Raw genomic sequence first — 20,396 nt, forward strand, 5'->3', positions numbered from 1 at the left:
ATTCTCTCTTCGGGATTCAGCATTGGAGTGGTATGACTCACTTCCACAAGCTATTATAGCTACTTGGGAGCAGCTATCTCAAGCTTTTCTATCTCAATTTTTCCCACCTGGGAAGACCACTCATTTGAGGAATTTGATGGTAGCTTTTAAGCCAAGAGATGATAAAACTTTGTATGAATCTTGGATGAGATTTAAGGAGCTTGAAAGGCAATGTCCTCATCATGAAATATCGAAATGGATGATTGTTCAGAATTTCTACACCAGAGTTACTCCAGCCATAAGAAACACAATTGATTCACAAGCAGGAGGAGACTTCATGAGAATGACAAGTGAAGAATGCTATGATCTATTAGAGAAGATTGCTCATAATACCCATTTGTGGGGAAATCCTAGAGCACTTGAGCCAAAGAAGGCTGGGATTTATGAACTTGACTCAGTTAGCTACATGAATGCAAGATTTGATCAGTTGACTTAGCTTCTTAATGATTTCTGCACAAAGGCAACAACCTCAACTCCTACAACTATGCAACAAGTTGCCTTCACAGATGGAACTCAAAGTTGTGGAGTTGATTACTCTTCTTATGGTGATGATTATTTGCAAGAACAAGCTGCTTATGCAGGAGGTTATCAACAGAAACCTATGGGAAATGCTTACTCTAATGTGAACAACTCAACATGGAGACCACAAGCAACTTTTGCTCAGCAAGGCCAAAGCTCAAATTATGCTCATAACCAGCAGTTTATGCAGCAAAATAGGCCTCAATTTCAGCCTCAATTTCAGCCCACAAGGCAACCACAACCGGGATATCAAGCAAGAGCACAACAATCCCTTCCACCTCATGAACCGAAGCCAACCTTGGAAAGCATGATGGAGAAATTTTTTGCTGAACAAAGCAAGATGAATAGCAAATTGGAGGAAGAAATGCAACACATGAGACAAACCATGGATCAATTACAAGTCCACAACCGCATGTTGGAGACTCAATTGGCTCAACAAGCAAGCTCATCGGGAAGTAATTCCTATGGGAAACTACCTAGCCAACCACAAAACCCTCATGAACAATGTAAGGTTGTGACCTTGAGAAGTGGTAAAAAAGTTGGTCAAGGGAGTGAAAATAAGAGAGAAGAAAAAGAGAGCACAAAAGAAGAAAATTCAGTTGAGAGCAAGAAAAATGAAAAGGAAGAAGAAAGCAAAAGTGAGCAAGATGAGGGAGATAAACCATACATCCCACCTGAACCTTACAAGCCCACCCTTCCCTACCCTCAAAGATTCATCAAGCATAAGCTAGACAAACAATTTGGAAAATTCCTTGAAGTGCTAAAGAAGTTGTATATCAATGTGCCATTCACTGAGGCACTATCCCAAATGCCAAGTTATGCCAAGTTTTTGAAGGAGATTCTTTCCAACAAGAGAAGGCTAGAAGATTATGATACCATCAACTTGGGAGAGCAATGCAGTGCTATAATTCAGAAGAAGTTACCTCCCAAACTCAAAGATCCGGGTGTGTTTTCCATTCCTTGTCATATTGGTGATAATTGTGTGGCAAATGCCTTATGTGACCTTGGAGCTAGCGTCAGCCTAATGCCACTTTCAATATATGAGAAGTTGAATATGGGAGATTTGAAGCCCACAAACATGTATCTTTCATTGGCTGACCGTTCAATTAAGTATCCAAAAGGCATTCTAGAAAATGTGCCTATCAAGGTTGGGAAATTCTACATTCCGGTGGACTTTGTCATTCTAGATATGGAAGAAGACACAAAAGTTCCTATCTTATTGGGAAGACCCTTTTTGTATACATCTTGTGCATTAATTGATGTAAAGGGTGAGAAATTGACGCTTAGAGTGGGAGATGATCAAATGATATTCAACATCAATCCTGCCATGAAAAGGAAACATGAAGAAGTTGAGTCTTGTTTGCGGGTAGACATCATTGATGAGATTGTTCAAGAGCATTTCAGAAAAAGCTATCCACATGACCCACTTGAAAATTGCTTAGTCCATGGTGGGAACATTGATGATGATAATCACAACATAGCTGCTTTTGCACAATACTTGGAGAGCTCTCCACCACATCCTGAAGCCACAATTTTTCAACTTGAAGGAGTACAAAATTTAGAGATCAAACCACCATCATTAAAGGTAGAGGATGCCCCAAAGGTAGATCTTAAACCTCTTCCTTCCAACCTCAGGTATGCTTTTCTTGGACCGAATGAAACATATCCTGTTATAATTAATGCATGTTTGACTGATATTGAGAATGAAAAATTGTTGAGAGTTTTGAGAGAATATAGAAGAGTTTTGGGTTATGCAATTGATGATATAAAGGGAATTAGTCCAACAGTTTGTATGCATAGGATTTTCCTTGAGCCAAATAGTAAACCTTTCATTGAACACCAAAGAAGATTGAATCCTACAATGAAGGATGTTGTGAAAAAGGAAATCCTAAAATTACTAGCTGCTGGAATTATTTACCCCATTTCTGACAGTGAGTGGGTTAGTCCTGTGCATGTTGTACCAAAAAAAGGTGGGGTGATAGTTGTTAAAAATGAGAATAATGAATTGATACCCACTAGAACTGTTACAGGTTGGAGAATGTGCATAGACTATAGGAAGTTGAACAATGCTACAAGAAAAGACCATTTTCCCCTTCCTTTTATGGATCAAATGTTAGAAAGATTAGCCAAGCATTCATTCTTTTGTTACTTAGATGGATATTCTGGTTTCTTTCAAATTCTAATACATCCTGATGACCAAGAAAAAACTACCTTTACCTATCCCTATGGCACCTTTGCATATCGAAGGATGCCATTCGGATTGTGTAATGCGCCTGGCACATTTCAAAGGTGCATGATGGCCATTTTCTCTGATTTTATTGAAGAAATTATGGAGGTCTTCATGGATGACTTTTCAGTATATGGCACTAATTTTGATTCATGCTTGACTAATTTGTCTAAAATCTTGCAGAGATGTGCTGATAATGATCTGGTGTTGAATTGGGAGAAATGCCACTTTATGGTCCAAGAGGGGATCGTTTTAGGGCATTTGATCTCAAATAGGGGAATTGAAGTGGATAGAGCTAAAATAGAAATTATTGAAAAAATGCCCCCTCCAACCACTGTCAAAGGAGTGCGGAGTTTTCTTGGACATGCCGGGTTTTACCGGCGATTTATTCAGGATTTTTCTAAACTTGCTAAACCCTTAACAAATCTTTTGAATCATGATGTTAAATTTGATTTTAATCAAGATTGTATGGTTGCTTTTTGCAGGTTAAAGACGGCCTTAACAACAGCTCCTATCATGCAACCCCCGGATTGGACTTTGCCATTCGAAATCATGTGTGATGCAAGCGAGTTTCTTTGTTGGAGTATCCTTGGCCAGCGAAAAGATAGAAAACCTTATGCCATTTACTATGCAAGCCGAACCCTTGATGAAGCTCAAGTTAATTATGCCACAACTGAAAAGGAGTTCCTTGCGGTAGTATTTGCACTCAATAAGTTTCGTTCTTATTTGGTCAACTCAAAGGTAATAGTTTTCACTGATCATGCAGCAATAAGGTACTTAATGAGCAAGAAAGAAGCTAAATCTAGGTTGATTAGATGGATTTTATTACTTCAAGAATTTGATTTGGAAATAAGAGATAAAAAGAGTGTTGAGAATGTGGTGACTGACCACCTTTCTAGGATAAAAACTGAAAATAAAGATGATGAAATTGTGCCAATTGATGAGTTTTTCATGAATGAGCAGTTGTATATGTTGAAATCTGCACTTCCATGGTTTGTTGATATTGTGAATTTCTTATCTTGTGGTGTCTTGCCACCTGATTTATCTTGGCAGCAAAAGAAAAGATTCTTGCATGATGTTAAATTTTATTCTTGGGAAGAACCTCTTTTGTTTAGGAGATGTAATGATGGAATAATTAGGAGATGTATACCAGAGGAAGAAATACGTGATGTTATTTACCATTGTCATTCCTCTGAATATGGTGGTCATTTTAGTGTCTCAAAAACTGTTGAAAAGGTCTTGACATCAGGTTTCTATTGGCCTAATATGTTTAAACATGTGAGAGACTTTGTAAGCAAATGTGATAGGTGCCAAAGGGTAGGCAACATTTCCAAGAGAGATGAGATGCCCCAACAGTCCATATTAGAAGTTGAATTGTTTGATGTGTGGGGAATTGATTTCATGGGGCCATTTCCATCTTCTTATGGAAATAAATATATCTTGGTAGGGGTGGACTATGTATCTAAATGGGTAGAAGCTATTGCTACACCTACCAATGATGCAAAAGTTATGGTGAAATTTCTGAAAAAATTTGTTTTGACCAGGTTTGGTGCCCCACGTGCCATAATCAGTGATGGTGGTAGCCATTTTTACAACCACCAATTTGAAAAATTGATGAGAAAATATGGGGTAAAGCATAGGATTGCCACACCATATCACCCTCAAACAAATGGCCAAGTAGAAATCACAAATAGAGAAATCAAGCAAATCTTGGAGAAAACTGTCAATAAGTCCAGAAAAGATTGGTCCCTTAAATTAGATGACACTCTTTGGGCATATAGAACAGCATTTAAAACTCCCATAGGAACTACACCTTATAGGTTAGTTTTTGGGAAATCATGCCATTTGCCCGTAGAGTTAGAACACAAAGCTTATTGGGCCATTAGAACAATCAATTTTGATTTACAAGTCTTTGGACACGTAAGACTTTTGCAACTTGATGAATTAGAAGAATTGAGACTTGATGCTTATGAAAATGCTAGGATCTATAAAGAAAGAACTAAAAAATGGCATGATAAGCATATCAAGAAAAAGGACTTTAAAGAAGGAGATTTGGTTCTCTTATTCAATTCAAGGTTAAAATTTTTTCCAGGAAAGTTAAAATCAAGGTGGTCCGGTCCATTCAAAATTGTGAAAGTTTTACCTCATGGTGCTGTGGAAATTTTTGGTGAAAAATCGGGTAATTTCAAGGTAAATGGACAAAGGTTGAGGCACTATTCAGTTGGTGAGCCAATTGAGAAGATAGCAACTTGCTATCTTTCTCATTCTCCATAACATCTTGAGTGAGTATGGTCAAGCTAAAGACCTAAACTTAGCATTTTTGTGCATAACTCATAATTTTTCATTGATTCTTTATTTCTTTCATATATTTGTTTTAAGCTTTTCTATACTCCTTATTCAGAATTTAACATTGTTCTAATTTCCTTGTGCAGATGGGATACAATGCATTGCAAGCAAATGAGCATAAAAAAAAAAAAAAAAAATTCATGTCTTTAATTTCGTTGCTTAATTAATTAGTATTTTAAACTTGTTTAGTTAATATTTTGCTTGTGTTGTTTTTATTTTACTTGAACCATTTACTGATTCCGTTTTTTTTTTAGTTCCTCATAACATACATTTTTTCTTTTATATCTTTAATACATTGCTCACTTGCTTTGATTTGCTACTTTGGATTTACACTTGATGGCTATATTTTTGAGCTTAACCTCTCTATTTCAACTTTTTGAGTTTAATTGATTTAATGGCTTCCATTGCACTATTTCTTTTGCAATGAGTGCAGCAGCTGTCCAAATTTTACTTAATTAAATTGGCTGCACTTCAATGAGGTAACAATTCTCATCTCAGCTTGTGTCACTTTCAACACAAGTTGTGCTATCGCTTATGCAACAGGGTAATAATTCTTTATGCACATATGAGCCACCCATTTTCTGCACATATAGCCAAATTATCCCATTTCTTGCAATCTTTTAACATTGAGGACAATGTTCATTCTGAGTATGGGGGAGAGGGTAAATTTTTTGCAAAAATTATTTTTTTTCCTTTTTCATTTGCATATAGTGACATACTCATTCATTACTTCATACTTGTACATATTCACACACATACACTTGCATATAGCCTCATATACTTAGTTACGCATACTTAGTTGCATATAGGTTGACTATACATTTACACTCATGCATTTCATTCATTTATTTAAAATTTTTGGATTTTTAAACCAGTCTTTGGATTCCATAAGCCACTTATTCAAGCAATCCAACTTGCTTTTAGATGGTTAGTGGAATGAAAGTTCCAGCTGGGTACAAAGTCTTAAGCATTATTCTTTCTCTTACTTAATAGCTGAAAATTAATACATTCATCTAGGTATGCAGATTCTGATTAGTTATTTTGAGTTTTGAGTGTCTGGATAAGCCTTTAAGGAAGAAAATGGTCATTGTCGTCTCACCATTCCTAGAACAAGCATCTTAGATCTTTCAAAGCGAAATTTTTAACTTGCATTTGATAAGAATATGATTTAGGCATTCCTTCATATTTTAAACCTCGCATTTAGCCTTAACCTACCTTAATCTCATTTTAACCCTTGCAAACCCCCTTGAACCTTAATTCCCTAATTTCTTTGGAACCCAAATCATTTACCTAGCCATTAAACCTAAATACTACCACCTATTTATGAGAATAATATTTTAGCAATTAAGTGCATAAAAAAAAATTTAAAAAAAAAAGAAAAGAAAAAAAGAAAAAAATTGGATGCACTTTGAGTTTCATGATTAATATTATTCTCATATTTTGTTTACCTTATTCCCTTTCTTTGTTAACCACAATCTTACCCTATTTGACCCCATTACAACCCTTAAAAAGACCTAATGATTCTTTGAAAAATGCTTGTTACATTAGTAGAGTTAGATCTTTTATGCTTGCATATGGGTTTGGCAATATAATCTTCCATACATTACTCACCATCTATTTGAGACACATTGGCTATCTATTTCATTTAGGTTTGTTTTGGCACAATTGACTCTTGTAGCTGGTTGGTATTTGTTGCTTGGATTGATTGGTTAATTCTTAGCTATTATGTAATTGTTGAGAGTGCTTGCTTCATTCTTTGTGCTTTTGCTGGTGGGAATTTGGAATGTTGGTGGCTAGAGGTAAGTTGGTGGTTTGGATTAGTGATTTTTGTGTTTTCAAAGACTGATTCTATTCCCTTCCAAATGAGTTTGTATGAAATTTTGCTTGGGGACAAGCAAGAGTTTGAGTATGGGGGAATTTGATGCATGCATTTAATATCATCATTTAGGAGTAATTTTTGCACATAATTTACCCTTGTTCATAGCTATTATTATAGATATTAGTATATATTTAGTCAACTTTACAATTTTCACACTTCTTAGTTTAATTTTTGGAATTTATTTGTTTTGTAGGTTAAATTTTGAGAAATTTGATGTATTTTGATCAGAGTAGCCATTTGGAAGAGATTAAAGTCGAATTGCAAAAATTTTGAAGTTGAGTAAAAAAATGGCCGAGAGCGACACAACCTGCAGCACAACCGAATTAGCTTATGTCGCAGGTTGTGTCAATCGTCAGATATTCACGCCGAGAGCGACACAACCCGCAACACAACCCACGACACAACTGACTCGGCTTATGTCATTTTTACTGGAAATAATTGACGTGGCATTTCCGTTACTCCAGCTTTTTACCTCACTTTCTCTGGAACCTTCCCCCTTTTACCCATTCTAGGGCAGACCCTTAGCCTATATAAAGCCTCATTTTATCATTTTCTTTCCATATAGAGAGCAAGAGAGGCATTTTTGGCAAGATTAGAAAGAGAAGGAGGGAGCACTTTCTACATTTTTTTTTTCCAGCAGCTGCAGATCACGTTTCTGCACTTTTCTGCAGCAGAATCTGCTGCATATTTCTGGGTTTTTCTACCCTTTAGCTTACATTTCCATTATTTCTTCATTTATACATTTGGGTTTGTCTTTAAACAATGATTTGTGAGTAGTTGATTGAGATTCTAGATATTGGATTTTCAATATTGTTTGCATGTGGTTTATCCCTAATTTAGCCAAACACATGAGAATTGCAATTTTGAGGGAAATCAATTCTTAAATTTTTGAAACCTTTTTCAAGCATTTCAAAGTTGGTTTTCATTAAATCAAACCATGTTTTCACGGTATTTCAAACCTAACAAAAACCCATTTAAAGCTCTAATTGATTTTTGGAAAGTTCCCCTTAATCTTCTTAGCTTATCTCTAACACCAAGAAAATAAAGTTTATTGCAAGATTATCTATCCCTAATATTCACTTTTCAGTCCATCTATTAAGGATTAAAGCTTAACTTAATGAGGGCCCATTCATCAAGCAAGGCAACAAGCTCACAAGCAATAAATCAAAATGTAACAAATTCCATTTAAATGGCTAAATCAGTTCAAAACCACAATACAAATCAATATTTACAAACCCATCTCTAGAATCTCAATCAACTACTCACAAATCATTGTTTAAAGACAAACCCAAATGTATAAATGAAGAAATAATGGAAATGTAAGCTAAAGGGTAGAAAAACCCAGAAATATGCAGCAGATTCTGCTGCAGAAAAGTGCAGAAACGTGATCTGCAGCTGCTGGAAAAAAAAATGCAGAAAGTGCTCCCTCCTTCTCTTTTTAATCTTGCAAAAAATGCCTCTCTTGCTCTCTATATGGAAAGAAAATGATAAAATGAGACTTTATATAGGCTAAGGGTCTGCCCTAGAATTGGTAAAAGGGGGAAGGTTCCAGAGAAAGTGAGGTAAAAAGCTGGAGTAATGGAAATGCCACGTCAATTATTTCCAGTAAAAATGACATAAGCCGAGTCAGTTGTGTCGTGGGTTGTGTCGCTCTCGGCGTGAATATCTGACGATTGACACAACCTGCGACATAAGCTAATTCGGTTGTGCTGCAAGTTGTGTCGCTCTCGGCCATTTTTTTACTCAACTTCAAAATTTTTGCAATTCGACTTTAATCTCTTCCAAATGGCTACTCTGATCAAAATACATCAAATTTCTCAAAATTTAACCTACAAAACAAATAAATTCCAAAAATTAAACTAAGAAGTGTGAAAATTATAAAGTTGACTAAATATATACTAATATCTATAATAATAGCTATGAACAAGGGTAAATTATGTGCAAAAATTACTCCTAAATGATGATATTAAATGCATGCATCAAATTCCCCCATACTCAAACTCTTGCTTGTCCCTAAGCAAAATTTCATACAAACTCATTTGGAAGGGAATAGAATCAGTCTTTGAAAATACAAAAATCACTAATCCAAACCACCAACTTACCTCTAGCCACCAACATTCCAAATTCCCACCAGCAAAAGCACAAAGAATGAAGCAAGCACTCTCAACAATTACAGAATAGCTAAGAATTAACCAATCAATCCAAGCAACAAATACCAACCAGCTACAAGAGTCAATTGTGCCAAAACAAACCTAAATGAAATAGATAGCCAATGTGTCTCAAATAGATGGTGAGTAATGTATGGAAGATTATATTGCCAAACCCATATGCAAGCATAAAAGATCTAACTCTACTAATGTAACAAGCATTTTTCAAAGAATCATTAGGTCTTTTTAAGGGTTGTAATGGGGTCAAATAGGGTAAGATTGTGGTTAACAAAGAAAGGGAATAAGGTAAACAAAATATGAGAATAATATTAATCATGAAACTCAAAGTGCATCCAATTTTTTTCTTTTTTTTTTTTTTTAATAGTAATTTTTTTATCAAGAGGAAAGAAATTCACAATGAATCTTAAGTGCTAACACAATAAAGGGACTACTTTTATAATATATTTTTTTATTGTGTATGTGTCCCTATTTCACGTCACACCCAAAATTACCTTTGGGATATTTTTGTGACTATTTTTTTTTTATCAACTTTTCACAATTACTCTAGCACTTTTCAAGATGTTTCAATCCTCCAAGTTTTTTTTTTTTTTTTTTTTTTGAAGTTGAGTAAATACCTTGAGCCTTCATTTCCTGCAAGTATGATGTAAAATTCAGGATGCAGGCACATCTGGTAATTCACACAGTGACTGAAAGATTATTAAAACTAATGATACGCGATAAAGCTAAAACCATTTCAAAATCACAAATAATTTCCATGAAGTTAAAAATTCTGTGAAATAACATTGTGTTAGGCAAAAAGAGAAAATGTTAGCTCATGTTTCAACGTTTTCTTTTTTTTGGGCGCATAGCTTTGTTGCTGGTGGAGTTGATGAGATTTAGTAGGTAAAACTCTATGTGCACAAGTAGAGAAATGAGCCATACCTAAGCATGGCATTAGTTGAGAAAAGAAAGTAATATTTCCCTATAAAAAGGAAATGTTGCTACTGGAAAAAGTGTGCAGAGAAAACTTGAGAGGGCTGGAAAGAGTGTTTTGAGAGAGCTAGCAAAATGAGGAAGAAAAGAAAAAAAAAAATCTTTGAATGTGTATATGTATATCCTCTATTTTAGTGATGAATTTATGGTTTTCTTTTTCCTACTTGTTCTAGCATAAATTTCTCTTAAATTTCTTAGTTTTTTCTTCCTGCAAATCCAACAGTTGCTTTGTAAAAATGCCTCAAGGTACCTGTGGCATGTCTACAGCATATCTGACTTCATCAAAAGTGATGGAAAGGGGTTGAAAAGGTAGAATCATTCCCCGTTTCCTGTTTTGATTGGCATCACTAAAGCTGCTCACTGTTGTGGAAGGTGTCCTGGATGAGGCACTTCTTTGGCTCGCACTCCCTCTTTCTGCATTGTGTTTATAATGATCAATGATATACACCTTGAATCATAAAAGGAAGAAAAACAACAAAAACTGGAGTGTCTTGTGACTTACCTAGAGAGCTCTTCCCTTTTGATGATAGCTCAATTGACTCTCCAGTTTTGGCAGCATTTTTCTCAGCATAGGCCTCTTCCGATATTAGTGCGTGAGGCCTGCCAAATGCTGCAAATTGTTCAATCATCAGAATAGAGGCCATATGTTTGAGAACTGAACATGGATAGAGGAATGCTTACGATCAAGATATTTTAGTGCCAAAGTGAAAAGGAAATTGAATAGGAAGATATATCCTGTCAAAGCTCCAACTGCAATGCAATACCAATATGCTTCAGGGAAAAGTCCACGAGACTTCATGAAAGCAACTCCTAATGCCTCTGTTGAATTAGGAAGAAACTGAAACCATAGAATTTCCAAACAACGGTTAACAATATTTATCAATTATCATTTTCTGAAAAATTCAAATTTGGGTCCAAATTTAAGAAAACGAAGCTTACATGGTTCCAACTGTTTCCAAGAAATTCATTCACAGATATACCATTCTGCACATACATCATTGGTGAGAACCAGTAACCCCATATCCACCATTTCTTCACACTATCTGATGCAACACAATTTATTCATCTATATCTGAATTTACATCACATCAAATTGAAGAATGAAATAATGTTAACAAATACTTTTAATTCACCTCTTGATATGATAAATCCACCAAGAATTAGCACAGCAAGTAATGCAAATGACCCAACTGTGTTAGCAACAATAACACTCCTTCCTAATGCAGCCGTCAGTCGAAACATTGCTGATGCCATCTGGCTAGTAACTAGGAGTATCAAGTACTGCTTGAAAAATCTGCCATCAGGAAATTTAAGTAAATTCTTGAACCAGAAGTACAGAGATGAACAAATAAATGAGATTTCTGGTTACACACCTTCCAATGTTTGGATCAAAGTCTATAACATAATATGTCATGACCACCCATACAGCAACTTCTACAAAGGAAACAGGGATCTTGAGAATCCATGTGGGTAGAGCATATGCCCATGCAGGATAGAAGAGAAGGTCTCTTTGCTTGTAGAAGACAGGAAGTTTCATGATGGTCATTGCAAGCTCTGAGAATCCATTGAACACAGTTACGATGATTGTGTAGAAAAGGGCACCCAAATAAATTCCACCATCTGTTTCTGTGTTTCGGTGCATCTCCGTTCTTAGAAATATTGTCATTGTCACGAAAGCCATTATAATAAGCTGAAAATAAAGGAAGACAACAAAGCAATTTCTGTCACATCCATGAACTTGCATTATAATTCTGGTTGTCAACCATTTGCGAGTCCTGGGCAGGCATTATAGGATGCAATCTCTATCAAAACTAGAAATTTTGTTCTTGAATACTAAAAGGTGATCCTGTGCACGAAGCATCCCACACTTGTGGGCTCTGGAGAAGATTGATGTATGCAACTGTACCCCTTTTTCGCAGAGAGGCTGTTTCCATGTTGTTCTTGAATACTAATTCAAATATTTCCATCAAACAAGAAAAAAGAAAGAAAAGATAGCATACTGCTACTCACTTGGGTCATCTTGAAAATGTATACAAACGAGTTCCTCTTCATGAGTAAATATTCCCTGGAAATGCAAGCTTTCAACAGTTCCTTCTTGCTGACACCATACTTTTTAGTTGTTAGAGAATCAGGGTGAGCTTTGGTTATGTCAAATGGTATGGCAAGTTCATCACCTAACTTTCGACCAACATGGAATGATTGAAATGCTTCATCAAATTCCTTCACTGCAACAAAGCTATAAGGCTCTTCTTTATGTGCCCAGTACTGCTCTTGATCTTTCTTTGATGTTACCTATCACATCCCAATAGAAGAAGCTTGTTAATGATTTCAACGTGTCATAAATATTGACACAGTATGCATGGCAGATTGCAACTTTCAAAGAAATTACTTCTTGTAAAAAGTCAGCAACTCCTTTCCTCTGAGGACATCTGAATCCCCTGTATTCAAAGAACTCAAGCACATTTTCGCGTGGCCCTTGATAAACAATTTGTCCATCAGAAAGAAGAATTATGTCATCAAAAAGATCATATGTTTCTGGTGCTGGCTGGAGAAGAGAGACAAAAGCAGTTCCATTGAAAATGTGGATTGATTGCCTGAGTGAGTTAACAATTTGGAAAGTAGTTGAACTGTCCAAACCAGTAGATATCTCATCCATAAAAAGTGCTCTTGCTGGCCCAACCAGCATCTCCCCTGCATTGTATGACATAATGAAAATTTGGGGATCTTCATGCGAAATGAGAAAGAGATTGTGTACTATTGTCTATGATATCATACTTGTCTAATATTTTACCTGTTGTAACTCGTTTCTTTTGTCCACCAGAAATGCCTCTTACCATTTCATCTCCCACCAAGATATCAGCACATACTTCAAGTCCTAAAATCTAAAAAGTTTTAAACACAGAAAGATTGATTATATAGATATTCCACAAGTGCATTTTTAATTATTCTAATTGGACATTTCACTCTGTACCTTAAGAATATAATCCGTAACAACATTTACCTCTTGCCCTTCTAGTGCAGCTGCCTATAGAGTTTCAAGTATTAAAGCATATTTTAAACATGGAAAAACACTTCCTTGTTTTGTGGAATCTCACAGATATTAAATGTCCATTAGAATTTCACAATTTTACATGCAATTAACAGCCTCTTACCTTCATGTAGATATCAATATCTGTGTCTGGTTTGATATTTGCTGCCTTTTCCCTTCTTGCTAATTCTGCTAACATTTCTGAACAATTTCAGAGTTCAAGAATAATCAGTTAAACCATTTATAACTACTCTGCTGAGGGTATATTTTAACAATTATTTGTTGCTGACCATAACCGATTCCAACGCCTTGACATCTTGCAGAGAAAGCCAGTGTTTCTCTCACAGTCATTTCTCCTATGTGGAGATCATATTGACTTATATAAGCTGATGTCCTCTGTGGTACAAACTCTCCCATTCCATGTCCATTGTACGTCACTCTTCCTGAAAACTAAAATTTCAAAAATATCTATATCAGATAATAAGGCAAAACATTTTTTCAAAAATATGAAACAGCATGTTGTTCGGTTAAGAAGCAACATAAAAAATTTTTCATTAACTTTTACTTCACAGCAACCAAATGTCAAGGGAAAACCAAGAATGAGGCAGTTGCCAATGGCTCTAAAATGAATAAGGTAGTAGACCAATTTAAAAGTTAAGGATCATGACAATTATGGCATTGAAACTCATACATGCAAAATATTTGATTCCTTGTTATCATAGAATGAGGTAGAAAATGGTAGAAGAAAAAGAAAAAAAATGAGCTTTAACGGGAAATGGAAGAGAATGGCTACTTACTTTTAGTTCTTTGCACAGTTTTCCAGCCAAAGCCAAAAGTAACGTGGTCTTGCCTGAGCTTGGTGGGCCTAACAGCTGCGTCATTCTGCAAAAGTTGGGATAGTACATGAATAAGAAACGAAAATGCTATGATAATTTGATTAACACAAATATTTACGGTCACCTTCGAGGCTTGATAATTCCACTAACATCATTGAGGATTGATAATGGTTTCTTTCTACTTGGAAGAACATGAAGATAATTCAAGGATCCCTTTGGAAAGAGCCAGTATGCAGAGTAAATGAATTACTTCTTGCAAATTAGCTACCTAAACATAACCAAATATGCACATACATGATTCTGAAAAGTTGTTATACCTCAAACATGTTAGCAGAGAAGTTGAACATTGTCGGTAATGCTCTGCTTCCAACATATGCTTCCGTTTCAACACTTAAATGCTCGAACCGGACCTCAATTGTTGGCATGTCAAGCCCAACTCTGCATTATAAAAACACAAACATATAATCAAACACAAAAAGAATATAAATTTGCAGCTGTTTAAAGATGTTAAAATTATGTATATACATACTTTTCAATGCGGTCCTTGAGCTTCAACAGGAATTTCTCATTATCTTGCTCTGCAATTTTGACTAGCCTCTCAAGAAGATTCCTTTTTTCTATTAATCCTAGGCTTTTTACATCAATCTCTCTAGATTGACCTTCTTCTTCGGTAAGAATGCCCCTCCTTACACGCAAATAAGTAGGAAGCTTCTCTAAAGTAGCCCATTTGAGAGCTTCTTCATCATCTTCAATCTGAGAAGAAGACTTGGAGAAAACTTCCAAGGTAGTGTTCCTCCATATATTAGAACTACTTAGACGAGCACTACTCACTCTACTAGTTATATCACCACCTTCCATTTTCAGCTTTCAATGCTAAAAACTTCAACTTCAATATAATCAGCAAACAAGAACAATTTTCATGTGGCAAAGCTGGTTGCTGTTTCTCTTTTAAGTGTTTGTGCAAAGGGAAAGACAAAATGTCTCTCTCTCTCTCTTGCACTGTTCTTGAGTAGAAGGAATTATGAGGTTTTTATTCTTTGGAGTTTCTTGCATTAAAAGAAGAATCTATATATACATATATATAGCAACCAACAAAATAACCTGAAAAACCTACCGACGACATTTCTTCAGGCAAAGTGGGGTTAATATGATCATGTCCACCTAACCTTAATTTAATTGATTGATTGATGCAGACGGCTTCTCTCTCTCAAACTTGCTCATCAGAAAATTTCTATTCATTTATGGTTTCAATTGATAGGTGGATCTCACTATATCTTGAATAAATGATAGATCGAAATTAAATGAGAAGATTTATAGTCGAAAAATAGTAAATAATAGAGATATTTTAATTAATTTGAGTATTAAACAATTATATTATTAACTCATGAAAAAATTAAAGTGTTTTTTTTATAAATAAACTTTATGATTAAATATGAACAAGTCAATCACATATGGTTTTAAGTAAGTTTGGAAAAATTATTAATTGCATTCTCCTAAGCACTGAATAATTTGATTGGTTTTTCTTTAAAAAAAATCATGAATTAAAATTTATTTATTTATTTATTATGAAAAATTAATTATCTTTATTATGAGAAATGGAGATAGTTATCTTTTTAATGTATAGTCTATTAATTATTATTTAGTATATTAAGTATTTATTAAATAAAAAAAATATTGCATAGTTTATCAATTATATCTAATTTTAATTTAGTTCTATGGTTAAATCTTTTCTTTTGACTTGTAATGGGAAAACGACAAAGCAAAAGGGTAAGCTGACCTATAAGGCTTCTAGAAGAAGTGGCAGCTCCTTTTTTATTACCTATTTTAGTGTTTATAATAATAATAATAATAATAATAATAATAATAATAATTGGTTTGCTAATTTATTTTTGAGTGGTCAAACTGCTCTTTTGGAATCTCATATTATTGTATATATGGATGGTAAAGAGTCAGATTTTTATGAGAATTTAATTTGATTAAATTATAATAAAATAAATTTAAGTAATATATAATTAAATTTGAGTTGAATTTGATTTGAATAATAATACTTTTATGAGTTGAATATTGTTATTTAAATTCGTTTATTTAAATACTTAATTAAATATAAAATATATATTTTTTATAATATTATTTATAAACTTTTATAAATTTTATTTTAAATAAAATAGAATTTCATTATTTTATGAAATTATTAAATTTTAAAATATAAATTATTAATAAAAAAATAATTTTTTATGTAAATTATTAACTAAAATATATAAAATTAAACAGGCTCGAGTTTTTTTTAAGTAATAATAATGGGATTTGAAACGGATTTAGATAATTGAAAATAAATTTTAATCGGATTTAGAATGGGTTTGAGTTTTAAAAATATTAATCAGATTCGAGTTCGGATACGATGATTTTTACGGATATCCTATTCATTACTATTCATAATTGTGTGTGAGAGACATACAATTTAACATATTTTAATAAATTTATCATAATTTTATTAAAAGGTGTATATCTTCTTTATCCTACGAATGTGTTTGTGTCGTTAACTAATTAAAAATAATAATAATTGGTACAATGATATTTAATTTAATTGAATTTGTTTATTTGTATAGTTTAGATACAGATGGTTGACTACCTATGGATGACTTTTTTTTTAATAATTATAATATTCTTTTAATTACTGTACATCAAATCACTAACTAATCCACAGTGACATTTAAAATTGGATAATTGCAATTTGCAAGTTAAAGAATAGAACAATTTTAGATTGAAGAGGCATGAAGCCAAATCCTGCTGAGTGGAATCTTATTGTAAGTAGACTCTTTTTGTTCCTTATTGGTATCCATAGCTGCAACACTTCACATCACCAACAAGAATTTAAAGAATTAGTTTATCAGTAGAGATGAAGTCTCAGACTTTAAATTTAATTTTATTTATTGTTAATTGTCATCTAATAATGTATCAAATTAGTCAATTGATATTTAAATATTAGAGGATTATCATAACAACTTGATTAGGAAGCTTACTGGAGTCATAGAATGAGCATATTCTCTCACAAAATTGATGTTATTCCATCCTGCTAATTGCCAATCTGGTGAAATATTCTATTGTATTTATAATACTGGGCTAGCACTTCATTTGAATCTCTTGTATTATAAAATGAATAGTCAATTATTGAATTAATTTTGTTTTTGACATTTATCACCATCTCTTAAAAAAGTTGAGTATTCGATTATTGTAAATGGAAAAAATTCTCGTTGGGAGTTTATCATTGGATGATAGCGGTGGTGGTTGTTGGAGGCGAATGCAGGTGGGATGGTAATGATAGGTTGGCGGTGAGAGTACTTGGATGGTGGCTAACTCTATTATATATTCAAAAACTAGATTAATCACAAGATCTTTACCTTTTAGGTAGCGAAGTTGGAATCAGCTCCATCATCTGATCTATTAAGAAGAAGAATTGATTACAATCTGTTACTAACTACTAATAACATTTGCCAATTCAGCTAACTACCAGTCTCTTAGCTCCACTAACCAAGTAACCCATGCCTTTATCTCTGCCATATGATCCATGCTAACATCCACAGCATTGGCTTCTTGTTAGAGATTAAATCATAAGAAATATACGTTTCATGCACACATAACCCCCAAAATCCATTTTTGCATCACTAGTCCAAATCATTATCAAATATACAAGAATCATGCTTTATATTTCACTATAAGAGTTACCTTTCCTGTAGTCTACCTCCAATATATTGCCTGAGAAAGAAAACCAATGAAATAGAGCTGCTTTGTAACACCCCAAATTTTATTATTTATGAGTATTTTTGATATTTTAATTTTATTTAAATTTTAGGAATTTTTTTGAGATTTTTCGGATTTTAAAAATCGGGTTCGATTTTCCGAAAATATAAACTTTGATGATTTTTAAAAATTAATTTAAAGACCACGTGGCAAAACTAAAAATATATTTGGAGTCTACGTATTTTTCTGAGTTTTATGGAATTTTTTCGGAATTTTTGGACCTCGTTTTCGGTCCCGAGGCAGAGTAAAAATTCAAAATTTTGTATTTCGAATTGACCCGGCCGAATCGAATCGGACCGGATCGGACCGGTCGAATCGAACCGGCTCCCTTTCCTTTTTCTTCTCCCGCGCGCGTCGTCCCTCTCTTTTCTCTTTCTTTTCTCTCTCCTCCCCTCCCCTGCGCGCGCGCGTTGCTCCAGTTTCTCCGGCCAAATCCGGCCGATCCGGCCACCGATTGGACCGGGTCTTGTGTCTAAAATCATCTACTCGGCGAGAGCTTTCCATAGACACCAAGAACGCCGAAATTCATCGAGCGGTTTGTCCGATTTTTGCTCGGGAAGATTTTAGCCCATTTCGACTTTTGGGCTAGATTTCTCGAAAACCGTGAATCCCACTAGGAAACCGAGGCCACCAGCACGCTCCATTCGTCGAGAGCTTCGCAACGACATAAATTTCGAATTTTTCCGACACCGTTTTTCGATGGGTCCCACGGAACTTCGCAGTATAATTTCGAGCATTAAATGAGCTTAGAAAATTCTGAAAAATTTATGTGCTAACCCCCGTGTTATGGGCTTCGTGTCGGTATCCTCGATTCGCCGAAATTCGACAGTTGACCGGGTCTGCAAATTTCGGGCCAGACAGACCCGTGACCGGAAAAGTCTCCGAATTGGGCCGAGGTTTTGGCTAGCCCCCCATTGTCAGACGTCCCGAGCGCGTCCCGGAAGTCGGAATCGGCAAAGGTAAACCCGAACCTAGTTTTTACGTAATTTTCTAGTGCTTAAATAGGATTAAAAATCCATAAAATATTCGTGGTAGCTTAGAAAATTACGATTCTTTTTGCAATAGCTTAGTAATATTGCTAAGGACCGCGGGGCAAAGTTTTATAATTTTTAGAGCTTGTTTGGGCAGTTTTTGCAAAAATGATCAATAATAAGGACTAAATTGAAATTTTGCGTATTGTGATGGATGACTGATTTGATGGGCCCAGGAGGGGCTGTGTGATATGATTGAACTGTTGATATATGGATTGTGAGTATAGAAGTGCATTTTTAGCCCTTTTGCAGGTTGGGTGGGTCCTACGTATAGGGGAGACTCTGCCGGATTTTCGGCACGACTTAGGACGTAATTGGTCTTTTTCTTTATTTGTATTGAGTCAGATTGTATTAAATAAATGTAATATGATTGTCAGGTGAGTCGGGACAGCCTTCTTCCTCCGCCCAGCCGCCACAGTAATTTGTCGTCAAGTCTGTGAGTAAAATATTAATTTTAATTATAATTTCGATATTATTATATGTTCAGCATGCCCATGCATCACTTATATGCATATATTTATGTAGTTAAACTCTAGGCACGATTTATGTTGCATTCATAACTGTTGATGTACCATGGATGTTGTTGTGGTAATTTGGAGCAGTGTGCGTGCGTTGGCGTGCGTGTGATGTGGTGTGGACTATGGATAGGACGGGGTAGTCACGGCTTGAGTAATTCGCTGGGACCCGTTTCTTCGAGGGGTAGTCACGGCTTGAGTAATTCGCTGGGACCCTCGATTTGGTTATTAAGTGGAAGTCCGAGCTTGAGTAATTCAGGCACCGGGTTGGATTTAAGAGAGTCGTATAGGGATCGGCTCCCATATGTTATGATTGGTACTACGAGTGTGTGAGTGCTCCAAATTACCTTTTTGATGTTATGATGTGAAAATGTTGTGTATGTTGCATTTCACTCTACAGGTTGCATTAGTTTCAGATAGTTATAGAGATTATAGTTAAGATTGATATTTTACTCTCTTAGTCGAACGCTCACTCCTGTTCAAAAATTTTTACAGGCCACAGGAGGATATTTTGTTCTGGGTTAACCTGCCTTTTTACCTAGCAGGTTGTTTATCAATATTGTGTAATTTTAATTACTCCTAGAATTTCCGCATGTGTTAGCAGTAATTATTTGAAATTGATCTGTAATATTATATTCATGTTGGACCTGTAAACTTAATATTTTAAGTCTGTTTGATGGATTGGATGAGGGAGCTGAGCTCCCATTTATTATTATGTTGATGAGTATGTGGAGGATGAGCTGAGCTCCCCAATGGATTGTTTATTGTGTTTACAGGTCGGGTGAGTCGAAAACTCCCCGTTGGAAAGTCCATTTCATGGCCGGACTCTGTCCGTTTGTTTTCTTGATATTGGGCCCAAATGGGCCTTAGAGTTTGGTTAATGAATAGTTAAGGCTTACTACGGGCCTCGGGGGCTTTAGGCTGGCCCAGGTCCTAGTGCCGGTCCGGCCCATAGGTTGGGTCGTGACATGCTTGTGCTCCCAAACTAGCAGCATAAGTGTCCTTCACAAAGAAGCCTTGGAGCATGTGACTTGGGCT

The 20,396-nt window shown here is 35.1% G+C and overlaps 1 protein-coding gene and 1 long non-coding RNA gene across 2 annotated transcripts; one reads left to right on the forward strand and one right to left on the reverse strand.

Annotated features, from left to right (window-relative positions):
* Positions 1–8,935: 8,935 nt before the first annotated feature.
* LOC110654084 (pleiotropic drug resistance protein 1-like) lies at positions 8,936–14,872 on the reverse strand. Its single transcript, XM_058146061.1, has 17 exons — positions 14,544–14,872; positions 14,332–14,452; positions 14,139–14,227; positions 13,976–14,060; positions 13,469–13,628; positions 13,303–13,379; positions 13,122–13,175; positions 12,942–13,032; positions 12,540–12,841; positions 12,161–12,442; positions 11,524–11,840; positions 11,284–11,444; positions 11,090–11,193; positions 10,832–10,988; positions 10,653–10,760; positions 10,401–10,564; positions 8,936–9,808 (listed from the first exon to the last, which is right to left on the reverse strand). The coding sequence occupies exons 1-17, from the start codon at positions 14,870–14,872 to the stop codon at positions 9,722–9,724; spliced, it is 2,688 nt and encodes an 895-aa protein (XP_058002044.1). The 3' UTR covers positions 8,936–9,721.
* Positions 14,873–18,615: 3,743 nt separating this feature from the next.
* Positions 18,616–20,149, forward strand: LOC131179346 (uncharacterized). The gene is made up of 3 exons (XR_009148366.1): positions 18,616–18,771; positions 19,221–19,279; positions 19,854–20,149. It is a non-coding gene; the product is annotated as an uncharacterized LOC131179346 (long non-coding RNA).
* The last annotated feature ends 247 nt before the right edge of the window (positions 20,150–20,396 follow it).

The sequence above is a fragment of the Hevea brasiliensis genome, chromosome 4 (assembly GCF_030052815.1).
Source record: "Hevea brasiliensis isolate MT/VB/25A 57/8 chromosome 4, ASM3005281v1, whole genome shotgun sequence".
Classification (NCBI taxonomy): Eukaryota; Viridiplantae; Streptophyta; class Magnoliopsida; order Malpighiales; family Euphorbiaceae; genus Hevea; species Hevea brasiliensis.